The sequence below is a fragment of the Melanotaenia boesemani genome, chromosome 15 (assembly GCF_017639745.1).
Source record: "Melanotaenia boesemani isolate fMelBoe1 chromosome 15, fMelBoe1.pri, whole genome shotgun sequence".
Taxonomy (NCBI): Eukaryota; Metazoa; Chordata; class Actinopteri; order Atheriniformes; family Melanotaeniidae; genus Melanotaenia; species Melanotaenia boesemani.
In genome coordinates, this window is record NC_055696.1 from 24180470 (window position 1) to 24199705 (window position 19236).

General features: G+C 40.5%; 1 protein-coding gene across 3 annotated transcripts in view; it reads right to left on the minus strand.

Annotated features, from left to right (window-relative positions):
- Window positions 1–19236, minus strand: part of zbtb16a (zinc finger and BTB domain containing 16a) — a 157438-nt gene that overhangs the window by 59776 nt on the left and 78426 nt on the right. For all 3 annotated transcript variants that reach the window (XM_042007706.1, XM_042007707.1, XM_042007705.1), the window contains exon 4: window positions 2678–2764. In XM_042007706.1, the coding sequence (XP_041863640.1) occupies window positions 2678–2764 (87 nt within the window). The remainder of the gene's footprint in view (window positions 1–2677; window positions 2765–19236) is intronic.

Here is a 19236-nt window from a genome sequence, read left to right on the forward strand (position 1 = left end):
CTCATCTCATCAGTCATTCCATGCTGGAAACAGACCAGCTGGCTAAATGCTGACAGCCCTCAGCTCACTGTTGAGCTCAGAGCATGAATAATACTTAACCTTTGAATGTCACCATATGTAATATCAAACACACACACACAGGGCAACACAAGACATGGAGCACAAATAGTCTGCAAGAGCTGATACTGGACCCGTTGAGGGACCTGAAGTTGTCCAAAGTATTTTTCTGTTTGAGCTGAGCGGTTTGTTTTATTTAGCTTTCAGAATACGTGATGTTAGCTTACAGTAGCTGGAAGGTCATGTAGTCATGTTTTACCAGAGCTCATTTCTCTAACTCACCGATGATTACAATACTATTACTGCTGCTGCTCTGGTTGTCTGGCAGGAAGACATGTCTGGCCCTGGTGGGGGCTGCTGTCCCCCGCCCCCCATACAGCCCCGTCCAGTCATCCATGCCTATATTTAGAGAGCTCCTTTCTGCTGTAATGGCTGTTGAATCATTAGCCTTGTTTAACCTTTCTTTACCTCCAATGAGGTGACTGGCTAAGGGCATGCCCCTCAGGGTTAGCCCCCCACCCCTAAATCCTGACTACACCACCCCACCTTCCCCTGTCAATGTTGAGGAAGGGTGTGTGGAGAATAAGTGGAGCCACTCAGTGGAAGCCTGAGGGTTGTAGCTTCAGATGAAGGACAAAACACAAGATGATGATTATGTGTGGCTATTTTGGAGAAATGTTTCTGGCCTGACAGCCTGCTCCTGTCCCTCATCTCATTTTGTTTGACATGCTTGAGTGAGGCTGAAGGATGGTGATGTTGATTGGTTAGCTGGTGATCCCCTGACCTTTCCTCGGACACACCCATTAGCCAAAGTATCCACATGTGCGCAATAAGCGTAATCAGGGATCTCAAATGATCCACTTTTAAAAAGAAATGTAAAGCGCATGCATATGTATTTGCCTCTGTTCCCAAAGTCAGTACTTTGTGAAGCCACCTTATGAAGCAATTACGGCTGCAGGTCTTACAGAGTTCGTGTCTGTGATCTCTGCATATCAAGCCTTTTGGATATTTGCCAATACTTTAAAGCAAAATTGCTCCAGCTTCTCCAAGCTGGACAGGTTCTGCTGATGTAAGGCAATCTTTAAGCCATGCTACAGATTCTCAGTTTGACGAGGCCATTCAACACATTTAAACCTCTTAGGGTCACTGTCCTACTGGAAGCTGAACTAAAGCAGGTTTTCTTCGTGATTCTCCCTGTATTTGGCTCGATGCATCACAGCATCTGTTCTCACCAGTTTCCCAGTCCCTACTGATAAAAAGCATCCCCACAGCATGATGCTGCCATCACCATGCTTCACTGTGGGGATGATCTTAATTTCTTTAGATTTTTTCATTTGAATTTGTAAAATATTTTTAAATGACTTTTTTTTTTTACATCAATCACATGCAGAATTATCCATATAAATTTGAAGTTGTGATGCAAAAAACAAACAAACAAACAAACAAAAAGAAACAAACAAAAAAAACAAAAAACAAAACAACAAAAACACTTTCAAAACATATTTCTGTTACTGTATTAAACTAAAATGAATTAATGGTCTTATTCTTATTTCCGATATTTGTGTTTCTTCATTTACTGATTTTTAACATGCAGTGCTCAGGCCAATAAAGTTGTTTAAATATGCTTTTTAAATAAACTTGACAATAAAAAAATACTGATGTTTAAGCTGTAATTCGATCACTAGCACAGAGAAAGGGAGTGTAAAGCATGAACAGAGTCTTAGCGTCTTAATGTTCGGCTTTAGACCAACAGTACTTGTGCTGATACACATATTGACAATATTTTACATCATCTTTCCTACTGGCTGGAGTGGGCATCTGTAAACCAGTTCATGTCAAAGCAAAAAGGGTTTAGAAAAAGTTCAATGGCCAGAATCTCCAGGACAAAATGGACAAAATTTTATACAATCTCTTCCCCCAGAATTAAAGAGTTCATAACCAGCAGTGAAACTGCTCTGAGCCATCACACATCTGGTGAAGGGGGATTTACTGCTTCCCATTTACATCTTGGCACCTTCATCATCCTCGTCTTCCCATCCTCATAGCTGAGCACTGATAAACAATGATGGCCTGCCAAGTTTTCCCAGTTTGTTGATTACTGTTGGGTCTGTCTTGATTTAGGGCAAGTGGGACTAATCCAAGATGAGGCGATCTATCTGTCGGTCCACAACACCAGTTAGGCAGAGAGGGCTGGGTGAGATGGTGGATGAGCCTCTGCATGCTACCTAAACTCTCTTGTCCATGATGCATCCTGATTGGTGAAAATACACTAACAGACTGGTAGTGTGAAACAGGAGGGATCTGAAATTCAATCATCATGGTCTCAATTTTTCTCACTTTGAATTTGATCTGATTGCAGTTGTTGCCTGGGAGACCTCCCAACACATCTGGCTATTTTGACAATCTCCTTGCTTTTCTAAAAGGTTTTTATTGTATACAGAATATGCTGGCTGTTCTAAATCCAGCATCCAGAAGCCAGTAGGCAGGGAGGGAGCAATCAGCTGGAACTTTTTGTGCACATTCGGCCAGTGCAAACATACTGAAGCTGCAGAGAAGCTCATAATCTTGTTGTTTATGTCCACAGTCATGATGCTATGTCTGACTGTGTGTGTGTTCATACCAGTGTGGATCTGTCTGTGAGACTCCAGGGATTCCTCTGTCTGGAACTGGGCGCCACACTGGTCACACACGATAGCCTTCTCACCAGCTAGACAACAAGAAACAAGTGTATGGTTAGAAAATAGTCCAACACATGGACCGCATTTTAACCATTAAACAAACTGTAATTCAATTAAGATGTGGAGCAATTTTTATTTATATCTTTGGACAAAAAAAAAAAAAAAAAAGAGCAACCATAACACACTAAGCAAGACACCTGCATTTCAAGATGTCTTGATTTGAACTTATCTTGTAAAGACAAATAGTTAACTGGGAGGTCATGTTTGGATTTGAGGCCCTTGAAGCAGCCAAAATAAACCCAATGGGTAAATCTTTAACACCACCAGCCAATAAACCAATGATAGCATGGCTCATTGCAGACACATCTGAATGATAAAAGAAGCCAGAAATAAAGAAGCCATGATCCCCACAAATATCCACAAAAATAATTAGTGATTTTGTGACAAATAAATGAATTTCATGTAATTTCTGAACTGTTTGCATATCACAGAAGTGACTGTCTCTGGCTGAATAGTCACATATTTATAATAAGTGAGAGGTTCACTTTTATAACAAACATTGCATTTGCACCAACCTAACCCTGTATAACAGCTGAATGTATTTACAAAAAAATATATAATAAAATAAATAAATACAGAGAAAGAATCTGAAAAGAGAAAAGGACTGGAACAAAATAAAGCAGAATTTAATGTTAAAAAGATTAATAACAGTAAATTAATAAAGATTAATAATAAATATTATAGAAACCCTAACCCATAAATAAGAGTAAATAAAAGCAAATAAAGAAATAAACTAGATTAACTGACATAAAGAAATAAAATAAATAAAAGGCCAGAAGTGGTTTGAAGGGGTTAAATATCTGCTGCATTTTTATCAGACTTTTCTAAAATAAATAAATAAATAAATAAATGGTTAAAACAGGTCAGAGTGGTAGGAATGCTGCATTTTTTATTTTTATTTATTCTTCACATTTGCTCAAATTTCTTCAATGAGATCACTTTTATTTTTTATTTGTAGAAGTTTAAGGTATATTTTTTAATAGCATGTGTGATTTATCTCTGTAGTTTGATTAGTTGATTGATTCAGGCACAGAATGTAATAAATATTCTCCTGCTCCATACATGATTTATATGACTGAAGAAATTTTACCAGAAAAAAACTCAGGTCATTATTTGCATTTATTTTGAATATATATATATATATATATGTTCAAAATAAATCAATCATTCAATATTTCCAAAATACAACTGTAATTTTAAATTATACAGAGAATTACACCACTGAAAGCTAAATCAGTGCTTTGCTATTCCCAGCAATCCAGATACATGTAAATGTAAAATAAGAAGTAAAATGAGATTTAATTAAACTACATAGAAACATTTCAAACCACATACAGTGGGGCACAGTTGTTGATTGCCGAGCAGTTACTGTCCACAGCAGGACACAGAGCCACTTCACCGCCACTTCCAGGATGCGACGTCTTACTTTTGTCTTCTGACCACAAGCTCATTCCAGATGCTAAATACCTGTCTGCTGAGTTTGAAGCCTCCACCAGATCCACATCAGACCTCTCTGGTATATTTATCACATAAAAACAATCACATCTATGGTTTCACATGGTCTTTCAGTGTCAAACAAAACTAGAATTTTCTAGAGAAGTTGACAGAAGCGATTCAGTTTTTTATTTATTTATTTTTTTATGGTGCTTTGTGAGCATCATGTGATCTGATAATGCTGGTGGGAGCACAGAACCCTGAGGGTTAAAGTAGCTAGTACAGTTGATGTTCCTCACTCACATTTTCTGTTGTTTACTGGCCAGAATCCATGTCTGCGTCTATATATGTGTTATCATTGGTGTATTATGACCTCTGCAAATGATCTGACACATTCTCTTAAGCGACAAATTTTAGATTTGTTCATATATATGACGGGTAAGCAGGTATGGCGGCTCCATGACGGTCTGCCATCTTGAAACTACAGCTGTTGGCAAGGGACAAATAGCACCAACTATGTGTTTTCCCTGCGAGCCAGCACACAGTGAGAGGCAAAGAGAAAATAAAAGAGAGGCTTACTATCACAAAAATGCAGGACCATGCATATGCATATGCAAAGAGAAAAAGGGGCTTAAACAGCATTGTGACCAGACCATACAAAAAGGAAAAACATGAAGCTAGATTCTCCCAGGTAGAAGGAGGTCAAGAAGGAGAAAGATTTTAAAAGGGATGCTGAAGTTGCAGCTTTCTCCTCAACAAGTAAGTCAACAGCGCTGCTTAAATTAGCCTAAAGCTAACTTTTTTCATTCGGTATAGTTAGCCAGTGTTGCTTGCTACCATAGTTACCAGTAGTTTCTGCTAAAATACACCAGCCTCATTGGTACAGAAGTGTATGTTTACATGGTTTCAGTTGCTTTCATAGTCACAGTAAACGGCAGCTTTCAGTCACTGTAAAGCTGGACTGAAAGTCGGTGGGAAGGCCTTATGAGCTGGATTTTACTGGAACAAAAAGCCGCTGCTGTGTCGAGGACAGTTTCCTCGTCAAAACACAGAGGAACCATATCTAACAGTGAATTTCCGGCCACCAGATGTTTTCCCCCTGGCCAGTTATGATCCAGAGGGAACTTCTTCACCTGAGTGAATTCTCTATTAACTATTGGATGACATGCTTTCATCTGTGTTGTCAAGGCTTCTTGAGATACGGGGGCTTGTAGCAGTACATGTTTGAGAAAGTGAGATGCTAGAATGTGCTATACATTAGAATGTGATCAACGATTCCAATGTTGGATTGCAGTAATTCTTATACAATGTCCCTTTAATATGCAGTCAGGCTGCCCACAAATGTTCAACCCATTCACGCATTTAAATACTTTACTTTATTAACATCTTTTCTGTAGCTGTAGGAAACATTGCTTTACATCCAAATACGCAGACACACATTCATGTTTAACTCTTTCTCCTTTTTAATGCACAGCTACACTAAATAAATCACCTGTGGAAGGAAGCCTTGTTGCGGTACACTGGAACATTTTTGTCACATTTATTGCACTTTCAGAACTTTAAGTGGCCTTTATAGAAAGCAACTAACTAAAAATATAGTAACTTACACTGCTAATGGCTACCACAGTGATGGTCTAAATATGGGTGAAGTCAAATTGACAAAGTATGCTTAAATGTTGCAACAAATTTCATTCACTTAAGTTAGCATAACTAAGTTATTGGTGTGTACATCTCCAAGTACAGCAGGAATGCGGCCCTGAAGCACTGGGCTGGACTGCCATGTTGGTGTAAACTTTATGAATGTGTACAATCTTGTATGAGAATCAGAAAAGAAAAATGCACATGCAGGGTGCTATTGAAGTGCACATCAGATCTCAGGCAAATGACTTTTTATGGCTTGGCAACAAGCTCTGTACATGCCATACACATCACACATCAAAAAGACAAACACGCTCTGCTAACATCTGGATACTGTGTGTGCAAAACAGGCACGCATGTATGTGTGGGTGTGTGCATTTGTTTCCAGTGCAAGCACGGAGCGATCTCTCCTGGCTAGACCTCGGTTTGTTCTTGGCACGGGCTCCTGGGTTACGACACCTCCAGAGAGAGAACGAGAACACAATGAAAACAGGAAGCCAATTCTTAGATGACAGGAAAAAAAAGCAAGGAGAGATGGCTTGCGAGGTTTTGCAACCACAGTGACATTAGGGAACGGCCTGTACTGTAATAAGCCTTACCAAAAGCAGAAATGACACAGACCGTCCATGACAGAGTGTGCCTGCCAGTACAGTGCTTATGCAACAAGTTATGCAAAAGATGGTATACTGCACAAGTGAGCGTGACTAGATCATAAGCCACTGTAATTCGACTTGTACAGCTTGCATATCCTGGATTATTTAGCAATATCACAAAGCAGATTTACATTTAGCAACTATTGACTTAATATACGGAACTGCTGAGCAATGTAGTTTAATTGGCTGCATATTCAAGAGCCATATTTTACAGTGTTAGCGTATGGCACACTGATGTCAAATGCACAGAAGAGCATATGGCTGAATTAGCAGACAAAAGCATCCACTTAACCTTTGCAGAGCAAGAGATGTAGAGGAGCTGTAGACAGAATCTCCCACCACCCCCACTGACATGCCTGATTTGCATTAATCACATAGCGCCTCTGATGCTTCTTAAACTTCTGATTCATCATTGTTGTATCTGTAATTATTTTTCCATGCGCTACAGCTGCTCAGCTGAACTTCACCGGACTCCTTCCATCTATTGATTGCAGTTGATTGAGTTCCCTTGCAGCAACCACTTGGGACACTTTCATGACCACACACGTTCAACCTGGGATGTGTCAAGTGCGACTGACAGGGAAACAACGACGCTCAAAGTAAGTTCACTTCTGTGGTTTAATGTGTTTTCTTTTCTCTGTACTTGTCATCATCACCAAGCAGCCTGTAAGCAGCTACCTGCTGGGCTGATTTTAAAAGGAAAATTAATGTAAACTAATGCTTTAACTTTTTCAACATCCCTTCAAATGGGAGGAAATTTAAATGCCACTTGTTCCAATTTAATAATTATGGTCCATAACTGCTTCAGAGCTGATGCATCAAACAGGAATGTGTGTTTTATATTCTTGCAGATAGACCTGTTTGCTGGGCCTCAGCTTGCACACACGGATATAACTTCAGTGCAGACAAAAAGAGACGCAGCCCTAAAACCTCAGAGCCATCGGGGGTGGCGAAATGTGTTGTATGATTAGCTGAACAGTAGCACAAGCTGGAAAGGCCCGACTTCAACCAAATACAACTAATTTCATAACAAACAGTATAAAGTGCTAGAAATGTCATTAGCATAAAAACATTTCATACTTTTAATTACTTCCTGTACAAGTCGTTTAGAAATAGTCTGCCTTGCAATCCAGCAGAGGGCGCCTGAAAAATATCCTGGTGACCTCAGTAATATGAACTAATGTTTGCTAATCTGATTTAAAAAAAAAGTGCAATCACACCAGGTAATGTGAGAATCGGTGTTAGGAAAGAATACAAATTTGACTCTGCTAATGACATAGTGGCAAACAAAGAGATGAGATCGTTGGTTGAATTTGTATGAATGGGCTGCTTTATTCTGCCACAAAATATCGAGATTTGTCTGTAAAGATCAGCAAACTTGATTTGGAATTCAACATCTAGCTTTGAATTTCGTGTTTATTTCAAATTTTGTTCAAACTAAGCTGTAAGAAAAAGAAAAACACAAACACAAGACTGGCAGCCTAGAAGGTGAGAAAAACACATCAGTGTTTCTGATTTCCACTACCTGTATATAAATGAGTTGTAGATCATTAAGACTAAATAATTCCAGTAATCAATAAGAGCATAAAGAATACAGAAGTGTGGTACGCTTGCATGGTTACTATAAGTAATGATTGGTCCTTACAGACAGTGATACAACACTATAACCAGTCTTCTGGGAGGCCAAGAGGCGTGTGCTAAATGGGCCAGGGATAGGATTTTAGTGCAGGGCATGCCCCTGCTTGTGGCACTAGTACATAAATTGTCAGGAAATGTCTGCGTGGTGCCTTGCTTCAAGGAGAAAAGGAGCTGCCTGAGGTCACTGTGGGGCAAAAGGGGGAGGAAAAGTGGGAGCACAAGAATTCAGGGTGCACACCGCCAGGCAGCCACCCAGCCAGATGCCCGTCACTCTAGTTAGCCGGCTAAGTGCTAACAGGGGGCCCTCAGCTTGGTAACAGACTCCATCAGCCATGTTCACTGCCAAATTAAAGTGATAAATCTTGAGGCCTCCTTTGATCACAAGAGAGTGAACTTGTTAGTCTGGAAAAGACCAGGCAACGCAAGTAGTGGAGACTCATGCTGTTTGTTCTGTTATGTATGCACTAATTAACACACACTCTAACCAAAATCTCAGAGAATCTCGTCCTAAATGTAAATATTTCCAAAACATTAAAAAAAAGTCCAAAATATCAAAGTAACAACAAAAAAAAAAAGCCAGTTTAATGTGCAAATGGGAATCCTGAGTCATTGCCACAGATTTAGACTTTCGCTGACATAATACAAGTTGCACAACCAACCGTGAGTTTGTGTGTGTGTGTTTGGAGGAGGGGATGGTGTGGTGATCAGGTGCCGCATGCCACTGAAACCACTTCCCTTTTCATTTCCCTCTCTGAAATATTGCACAACTGCTGTTGCAGTGCGCTGTGGCGCAGTTATTTCATAAAGGGCTGTAAAAGAGAACAAACCAGTGAGGCTTCCCTGCCAATCAAACTTCCCACAGAGCCCCGCAGCAAAGACAGATACCGCGGCTCAGTATAACGCGTAAACTCCATCCGTCTGAGCGAGCCATGCTTCCCATCGTTAAAAGAGGCTTTCCTTCACTGTTAACCTCTGAGAAGCACTAACCTCTCAGTGGGCTTTGCAGCTTTTTAAAGTTGGACTGTTTCAGAAAATTGTTATTTCTGCCGAGGCTGTAAGTGCAAAATATGTCAGCAACAGGAAAGTTCACGCTGACTGCTGGAAGTTGGATGATTTTACATAATTTTATTCAAAGGTTGTGCATTAGATTTTTTACTTTCTAATTTCTGATAAGTTAATCAAGGAGTCCTAGGATTATTTGTTACTGTACTGCAGGCCTTTCTATATAAATAAACATCAGAGATTAAAACTGCTGCAAACTCTGGCTTTGAATCATGAAGATCAACTCAGACCTGAAGTAAAAATGAAAAGCAAAAGTGACAAACAACTTTTAATGATTGTTGTGTGAAAATGCTCTTCTCAAACAGTACAGCCGGCGCAAGAAGCTCGAGTCAACCTTGGGTCCCAGTCATGCGACACAGCTCCCACATCAGTGGCAAAAACTGTTCCACAATCTTGCCATTCATATTTGTTCAGCTTATAAATACAGTGTATTTGGGTTATCCTTTCTGTGATAGATGGAACAAGGTGGTGGAAACCTTCCTCAGAGGTTTTGCTCCTTATTGACATGACAGCATCACACAGTTGCTGCAGGTTTGTCCGCTGCATCCATGATGAAAATCTCCTGTTCCACCACATACCAAAGCTGCTCTACTGGACTGAGATCTGGTGACTGTGGAGACCATTGTAGTCCAGTGAACTCATTGTCATGTTTTAGAAAGCAGTTGAAGATGATCTGAGCTTTGTGACATGGAGCATTATCCTGCTGGAAGTAGCATCAGAAGATGCCACACTGTGGTCATAAAGGGATGGACATGGTCAACAACAATACTCAGGTAGGCTGTGGTGGTTATACCAGGCCACGTTGGTACTAAGGGGCCCAAAGTGGGCCAAGAAAAAATCCCCCACACATTACACCAGCAGCATGAAGCTTTGCATGTTTCCATGATGTTTCTACCAAATTCTGAGCCTAGCATCTGAATGTGGAGCTGAAATGGAGACTCATCAAACCAGTAACGTTTCTCCATCTTCTATTGTCCAGTGTTGGGGAGTCTGTGTGAATTGTAGCCTCAGTTTCCTGTTCTTAGCTGACAGGAGGCTCCTGGTGTGGTCTTCTGCTGCATTCTGGTCCAGACTACTGCTGCTCACTGGATATTTTCTCTTCTTCAGACCATTCTCTGTAAACCCTAGAGATTGTTGTGTGTGAAAATCCCAGTAAATACTCAAACCAACAACCATGCCAAGCTCAAAGTCACCCAAATCCCCTTTCTTCCTCATTTTGATGCTCAGTTTGAACTTCAGGAAGTGGTCGTCACTGTGTCTACATGCTGCAGTGTGATTGGCTGGTTGGATATCAGTATTAAGCAACTGAACATGTGTACCTTTTAAAGTGACCAGTGAGTGTATTTGGGTGCCACACCACTCAGCTTCCCCACTCTCACATCACCCAGTTCAAGCGATGTGATCTCATAATGCCACCATTCAGAAGCTCTTCTCATTCAGAAGAATATGTCAGCGGCATAGAGAGGCCTTGTTTGTTTTGGGCAGTCGTCCTGCTTCTCTGTGCCTCCCGTGGATCATTTAATATCTTTCTGTCACTGTATCCCGTCACTGCTGCCTCAGCCTACTTTCTTTCATAGGTGGAAAATACAGTGTATGCTTAGTTTGCAGCAGATGCTACCCCTTGGGGAAGCACAGTCTAAACAGAATCTTTCATCAAAGACAATCACAGAATTAAACATCAGAGTTAGAGAGCCCATCTTTGCTCTAAGCAACACACAAAAACTAGGCCACCATGTTGACATGAGAATTAAACATTTGCTCCTGAAATAAAGGAAATGTGTTTCTTCTTTCACGAATAATTCTTTTTGCAAAACATGCAAATATTCACTCAGCTAAATGTGTTACTGGTGCTGTGAGCATGCAAACTTAATTATTATTTATTTATCTACTTTTGGGAAACTGCAAAGTCATGCATAGATCTTCTGTTTCCTGTTGCACAGTCATTGAAAATAAATTATCTACAGATTTCACCTGCTCGCTTGTATCAGATGCCACGGCGTTATTTAGCATCCATTACATAGAAAAAACTTCTAAGAGCTCCCACACAGAAGAATGGCTCAACAAAACACAGAGCTGATCCAAGAGAATAAGCCTGCTGTAATGCATAAAACGACACATTCAACTCTGGGAAGTCCCTTACATGTAAAACTAAACGGCTCTGCCATAAATAAAAGAGCAGCTATTTGACCAAACTGTATTAACTAAAGTACGTGGAAATTCACTTTCTTAGCACAATATCTGGGTGAAACTCTTCTTTGGGCAAAATCTCTTTAATCACAATCAATAATAGACTGTGTTTGGGGAAAAAATGCAGCTATTAATAAGTTATCTGACATATGGCCAGATTTCTATGAAGTATACCACCAGTGTAGTCATGATAAAGAGAAAAATTAAATGAGTAAAGATCATGAATAAAGATCATGTCAGCACTCAACATATTGACTGTTTTCAACTACAAGAATGAGCTCATTACAATACAACAAGGGGCGACCTTTTAGCTTGAAGGAAAAATCAGAGAATGTGTCTGTAGCTTCACCTATGCCTCTGTTTCAGTTGGGACGTTGCTGCTCAGGATCGGATTGAGACAATCTACACTGAGATTTGTATTTTCAATTAAATTGTTTAAAAGAATTGCAATATAAATCCCTAAGAAACTGTTGTTAAAATTGTACCTGAGCAAAGTTAATTCCACTACTTTGTTAGTAAAAGGTTGAGATTTCCATCTGGCTTCCAAACCTGCCCTGAGCAACACGTTTCCCCATCATACACTTAAATTAACACTTTACAGTAACCTGACAAATTTGCTCAACTGTTCGGCTGCAGGAGATTTCCAACATTAGAGAACTACAGAGAAGCCTCCAAAGCCTTACGCTGTAATTGGCAGGGGTGAATTCTTTTTTCTTTTAACTTCACAGAAACATGCAGATCAGCTTGGCATAATAAAGTTTAAGCTCTGATTTTCTCCCAGTGAAATCCCAGCCCAGCTTGAGTTCTTCAGGGCAGGACAAACTCTATGTGCACATATTTCTGCTGGAAGTGGCTGAATGATCTGTCCTCGGGAGTCAGGCAGGCTAAATGGGAAATTAAAAAGGCTAATTACAGTGCATCTGTCGATGGCTGACCAATATCACACTCAGTGGTTCTTAACAGTCTAAACAGGCCGGGAGAGAGGCAGATTATGAAGACAGAATGTGAGTATGTGATGGAGGGAGGGAGGCAGACAAGAGCAGTCACCAACAAAAACATAGCCTGGCTGTTCACTGAGCCTGCATAAATGGCTTACGTAAGAAAGTACTCCCAGTACCAAAAAACAGCAAAAACCCACACACACACACACACACACACACACACACACACACACACACACACACACACACACACACACACACACACACACATTCCTCTGACTACACCCCCCACACACACATTCTGATTTCACGTCACTTGTGAGGACTTTCATTTATTTATTTCTTCCCACAGCCATAAAAAAAAGATATTTCCACAGTCTCCGCTGGGTTTACAGCTTTAATCATTACCATAAAATCAAAACCAGGCAAAGGCCAAATTGACAGAAAAACAAAACAAAACAAAAAAAATAGGTAAAAAAAAAACAAAAAAACAAAAACAAAAAAAAGGCTTCTCGGAATCTAAAAGTCAATCTGGTTCACATACAAACAGCAAAACACACAAATTCATGGGAACACACACACATGCTGTCAGAACAATGAGTACAGACACCACACGGTCCCTCTCATTCCCCCGCCCTCCCATGCTCCACCTTCAGCGTTATAACGAGCTCGGCTGTACAGTTTTATTTACACCAGGCTCTTATCAGTGGTGGAGCGGCACAGAGGCTGCCAACTGGAGAGGACAGGCCGCGGTACTGCCTGTACTCTGTCGTGGAGTAGGTGTATGCTGCCGTGCTCCCGGCACGTTTTTATCAAGACTCGGAAAGTCTGGGTCCGCGCCAGGCTGTCTCTCAATATAATAAAACATACTCACACGCAGAGGATGGATGAGCATGGAACAAGGCACTGCCAACACATTATGACAAAGGTCCTGCTGCACACATGAAACTTAGGATTTACATTGAAGGATATAAAGGAGGTAAATCCACCTTACTGTAAGTCATTTTGACAACCATTTCATTACACACACAAACACGCAATTTAGCAAATACATTTTTCACTGGGATAAATCTAAATGTCTTCCAGGAAGAATGTGACAAACAGTAGCAGACAAGAAGTGGGTGATTTAACTATCAAAGACAACCTGGGTGGAAGTGACTCTTTTAGGCCTAATATGTACTTGATAATGTATTTATTTTAGAACAGACTAACTGCATTAGCATATAATGTAGTACTATGTAACTTTCTGGCCTTAAAAATATGATTCTGACTGGTTTTTATGGTTGAACGACATTTGTTACGTACATTCCTAAAGTTGTTGTTGCCCAGCAGTGTCCCAAGATCAAGAAACCACACTTTACAACCTTTGCTTTCAGGACACTGTGCCAAGTTACAGTTGAATTTCGTTTTATAGAATACAATAGAATAGAATAGAAATACTTCATTACTCCCTTCGGAGAGCCCTCAGGGAAATTTTACATACGTGTCAACAACTCAACACAATTCCGTGGGAAGGAGCCACATTGCTATTTTTCTAAATGCAGCTAAAGTTGAGGGGATAGCTGCCTAGGCAGGGAAGCCCAGACTTCCCGCTCCAGTGGTCCCTCCAGTGTGGACATGCCCGGAACACCTCACCACCGCCACCACATCTGGCTGCTCTCGATCTGGAGGAGCAGCGACTCTACTCTGAGCTCCTACCAGATCACCAAGCTTCTCACCCAATCTCTAAGGGAGAGCCCAGCCACCCTTCAGAGAAAACTCATTTTGGCTGCTTGTATTCACAATCTCGTTCTTTTGGTCACTACCCACAGCTCGTGACCATAGGTAAGGATCATGAGCTGTATTATTACTCATTATGGAAAGCTAATATAGTTGCAAGTATAATTAGAATAGAAATGTTAGCAGTCAGATAAGTGGTATGGTAACCCAAGCAATCCCATCTGCTAATGGAATAAATTAAAATTAGTGAAGGATCTGTACAAGTACACAGCTATCTCATAGGACCAGAGTACAGGATGCAACACAGTGTACCTAGCAAACACAAAGTAGCTGCACACGGAAAAAGCTGTACCATGCAGACAATATTGTAGGAACATGCGGCAGTTCTCACAAATATCGGAGACTCACACAGGCAGAAATGACTTTATGGTGTGAGCAAACACTGTGATATAGATAAGAACAGATAATCTTACTCTTCTATGGGAGATAGGCAGGGGACAGGGGGTGGGGGGTGGACAAGCCATCAAAAGCACAGAAACATGTTTGCTCCCGATGATATTGTTATCGACGGAAAGGAGGAAAAAAGAAAATCAAAGGGAAGCGAGAGAGCAGGAGGAAGAGGGAGGGAGAGAAAAAGGAGGAAGCAGATGAAGACAGAGAATATTCAGGTCGCATTTGACAGCTTTACGGTCTGTTGCGCCGAATGGGATGTCTGGGGACGTGGCAAAGCAGACAAATATTGACTTGCAGAGCGTTCACATGCACACACATAGACACACTCACACACAGAATAAGAGGGAAAACACACAAGACACTTCCACACAAAGCCTCTGAATTCAGCTCTCAAAATGGATGAGTTCACATTGCAACATCATTCACCTTTGTTATTTTATTTATTTATATATTTAGAAGAGCTCAACCTCTTAATCCATTTTGTCTGCAAACCAATTTGTTTGTCCAGTAGGTCACAGACAGTTTCCTGCCCTCACTGTTCCCTCTTCTCTTCTACTGTTTATTTCTCCCTCTGCCTTTGCCTCGCTTTCTCTCAATGACGGAGCCATTTCCAGAGCTTTTGCCCCCAGGAGATCGAGGGCATGTCGGTCCACACAGTCATTCCTCCTGCTCCATCCTTTCCTGCAGTTGTTTTCTCCTTACTTTCAAGCTTTCTAGACATCAAGAAACCTGCTCTCAAAAGTGCACTGAAATAATGGACTCAAAGAAATATAAATTATTTAAAATTAATCTGAAATGTAACACTTTGGTTGGCGTTTCAGTTCCTCTACCACTGCACCAGTCTGGCATATCTTTACAAATATCTCAAATATTTTATTTAGATGTCACAATGCAAAGACTCCTAATAAATCTGGTAATCTGTTGACTTTTAGTGCTTGTTGGTTTTGAGGGAAATGTCACAAAGCTACACTGTAGGATAAAGATTATTGTTGCTTGATGGCTTCAGTTTGTGATGCCCAATGGTCTGACATGCTTGTGACTTTAGGGTGAAGTTTAAGATGAAGACTGGGAACTGCTGTGGATGATGGGCTGAAATAAGAAAATAGGATCCAGGTTTTCCCAAGTCAAATAACACACACATGCACACAAAATCACGTGAGCGCTGTCTTTCTGACCAATGGCTGTTACACCGATGTTGCAGGACAATGACCAAATGTTTGAAAGAGCAACCTATACATTTAGGGAGATGTTCCAGCGAACAGTCAAGTTTCTGACTGGCCAGTTACAATGGCCTGAAGGTGCCCCATCCACCAATCTGTCTACTTTGCTACCATTTTGACTTGGCTTGACTTTTATTGTCTTGTAGGAGGGGTATCAACAAGGGGAAGCCATCTCACTGGATACAAAACCACTATGCACTGAGTGCAAGCTCAGGAAGTCAGGACAGAAATTAAAAACCTAAAATATTTTGACAGATACATTTAAAAGTACTTTCTTTTGCCATTGTTTGTTGCCAATTTTAGGTATAGCTGAAATGTGGGGCATGAACTACCATCCAAAAACATCTGGACTAAAGACGTAATGAGTTCTGTGCCATGTTAGCATCCTAGCCGTCGAAGACTGAATCTGTTGTTGGATGAAACTAAGAAATATGACCCTTCTGCAGAATCATAGATCTTCCCAGAAGCAGAGTGGGCTGACTCAAAGTGACGTGCAGTAAATGCAAAGTAGGAAAAATATGATTTAGCTGGGGATGACCTGCTGCTGAAATGCATTAGCCGTAAATGGGTCCTGGGTCAGATGGTGTAGCTGTAAAAACTGTCTTTTTGTTGTGATGAAATAGGATCAAGTCTTTAGATGTAAAAGCTATGCATCTTCATATATGCAGATATTTATCTGGTTTTTGTATCTGTTCTTAAAAATGACCCAACCTGTACATTAGAGCAGGTCAGCAGTGTTTAATTACCAAAACTCCAATACGTAAACACACAGGTGGATTTCACTACTGAATATCCATAACTGTGGTAATTGTTGATCCTGTCAATGAACAAAACAAATGTCAAAGTGTAATTTTGAGTTCATAGCTCTAAACTAGTCAATTTACCTGAGTTCAAGGTCTTTCCAACAAGTGAGGTTAGTAGGGCAGGAAGTTAATGTACAGCCTGCTCTCAGAGAAGCAACAAGAACAACCAGCCAAATTATAAGAGGCTATAGAAACAATCCATCTGTCCATTGATTATACATTCCCATACATGGACTGAGAAAAGCTTTGTTTTTCTAGTTAAGACTGTTAAATAAATGTGAGGCCACAGTGTTTTCAGAGGTATTATCTTGCAAACATCATGTTAAAGGCTGCAGCAACATTTTGTCTGTGCTCATTTCTTGCTCTCCCAGTTCTCTTGAGAGAACTCGACTCTAAGCTTTATTTCCTTCACAGCCAGGAAATCGCACCGTCAGATTAAAAGTTTGAACTAGCTTCTTTTCTCTTTCGCAGTTTTCAAACGCTGCCTGACATGAAACAAAAAACTGCTTACACCTGTCCAACAATCACAGAACAGACTCAGTATCATCTCTGTTTAACACTGTGTCCAGTTAGATGATGCTTTGTTTTGATTTAGTGTACTTCATGGATTACTTTAAATTTGAACAGATCATACAATTGATATTTAGTCTTTTTTTCCCCAATAATACCAAAAAAATCTTCTAACCTGGTGTCTCTACTGATGACAATTACAGTTACTTGAGGTTAGGAAAGAATAAAAAACATAACTCTCTCAAGCTCCCATCTTATCTTTAGGGGTCTTAGTTATGAAAACAGAAACAACACATTTTCTTTTATTCTCTGTGAATAATTAATATTAATACCAAATTTCCTCACAATTGGGCCTTTTTGTTGGTGAGATAGCTTGGTCAGACTGAGAGTTGCTCTCCATTCAATATGAGTTTTATTCTACATGTGCTAAGACGAAGGGCATGGACAAACCTAAAACTGACCAGCAGTTGAACCCTTAACCTTGCAACCACTGCAAATCGTTGCTGATCCAGCAATTGACATCCTCTTTACAGTGCTGTAAATACATTTATAGTGGAAGACTGGATAAGATGTGTGCTGGACTGAGGCAGGAAAACTCATTTTGGCTGTAGTTTGCCGGCTGAGGGAAGCTGGTGGGGGGCAGAGGTTTGAGGCATTGGCACAAAATAAAAACAAGAGAAACTGTTGTTGCCCTGATTTTTTTTTTATTTCCTTCCTCTGCAGCAAAACAGGAAAAACATACTGAAGAAGTAGAAACCAAAGCAGAAGCCACGACTGTCGTGGGACTTTTACTAGTGTAACAGGAGACACAGAGCTCTGGCCCATTAAAAGCCTGTGTGGTGGACACATGATGCATTCACCTAATCTCATGTTAACTTGTGTTAAAATGCTGTGGAAACCTGCCTGCTACATCACAAAACCTTCCACTGTTCCTCTGTCACGTCGTTCCTCCGCTTCTGGTGTTGCTTTTTAGGACAAAATGGAGCAAAACAGCCACATGAGCAGAGAAAACATGACAGGAGCTGGTAGACGCCCCCTCACATGCACATGCACTCTCCCTCCCTTGCCACAGGTCAATAACCTGTAAAGATTTAGTGTTTAGGGCCCATTATTTCCTGCTTTCAAGTCACACATTGTCAAAGGCAATGCTGAGTTTATTAAGGTTGGAGTCACGAAGCCGGAGTAGAAAGCAGGGAATAGAGTGACCACTTGCGTAGTAAAAGTAAGACAAAGAGAGGAAGAATGTAAATTCACACAGGAATACACTGAGTTTAACTCTGCAGCTGGCAGGAATTCCATTCTCTGAGGGATTGTTTTTGTTTTATTTTGTAAAAGTATTATTTCCTCTAAAAACCTGGTGTGGATGAGGTAAGGCGTCTCAGTTATATACTGTATCTATGTGATCCCATGCTACTGTCTGAAAACTAGGGGAAGGAGGTCAAGCTGAGAAGCTAGAAACATGAGTGAAATACAGATGCTAGAATGGCCAAACAGCTGTAAACAACAGGAAATGCTTGGAACATGCAGCTTTCTTTTATTACACTCAGGTGCATTGATTAACATACTCGTTTAGATTGTTCGATTCCAAAATCCTCTCTTCCACCCCGTTAAATCTTCCACATAAAACTTAATAAGTGCTGACTTCAAAAAGGCAAATTGGATCAATTAGGGAAATCTCACGGCAAGAGCTGTTAAGGGGAATAAACTTGCATCTAAATACTGCTCAACTTGCAGTCATCAGACATGTTATCTGTCAAAAAGAACACCACTCAGAAGGTACCAGCTCATTTCCATGAGGTCATCTGTTTTTCCACAAAATGGGATGGCAGAATCAGAAGATTATTATTTGGTGAGTGAAGTAAAAGAAAAGAAAAGAAAAAAAGTAAAAACAGACAATAAGAAAATGTACCGTCAAGATTGTCTCCAGACCCACAATGCAGATGCAACTGAGATCCAATTAGCCTTCATTTATGAGAGCCAGAGCTCAGCTTTCTGGTTTAAGTTGTGCTTTCAGCTGCTTTCATTTTGTGCAGTATTAAGGTAGAAAAAGGAGGGAAAAAGCTGTAAGTTTGCATAAAGACATTCAGTCATTCATTAATTTTCTATACTGCTTAGTCTATCCCAGCAGTTAGCAGGTGAGAGGGAGGCAGACCTTAACATGTCACCTGTATGTCACACAGCTG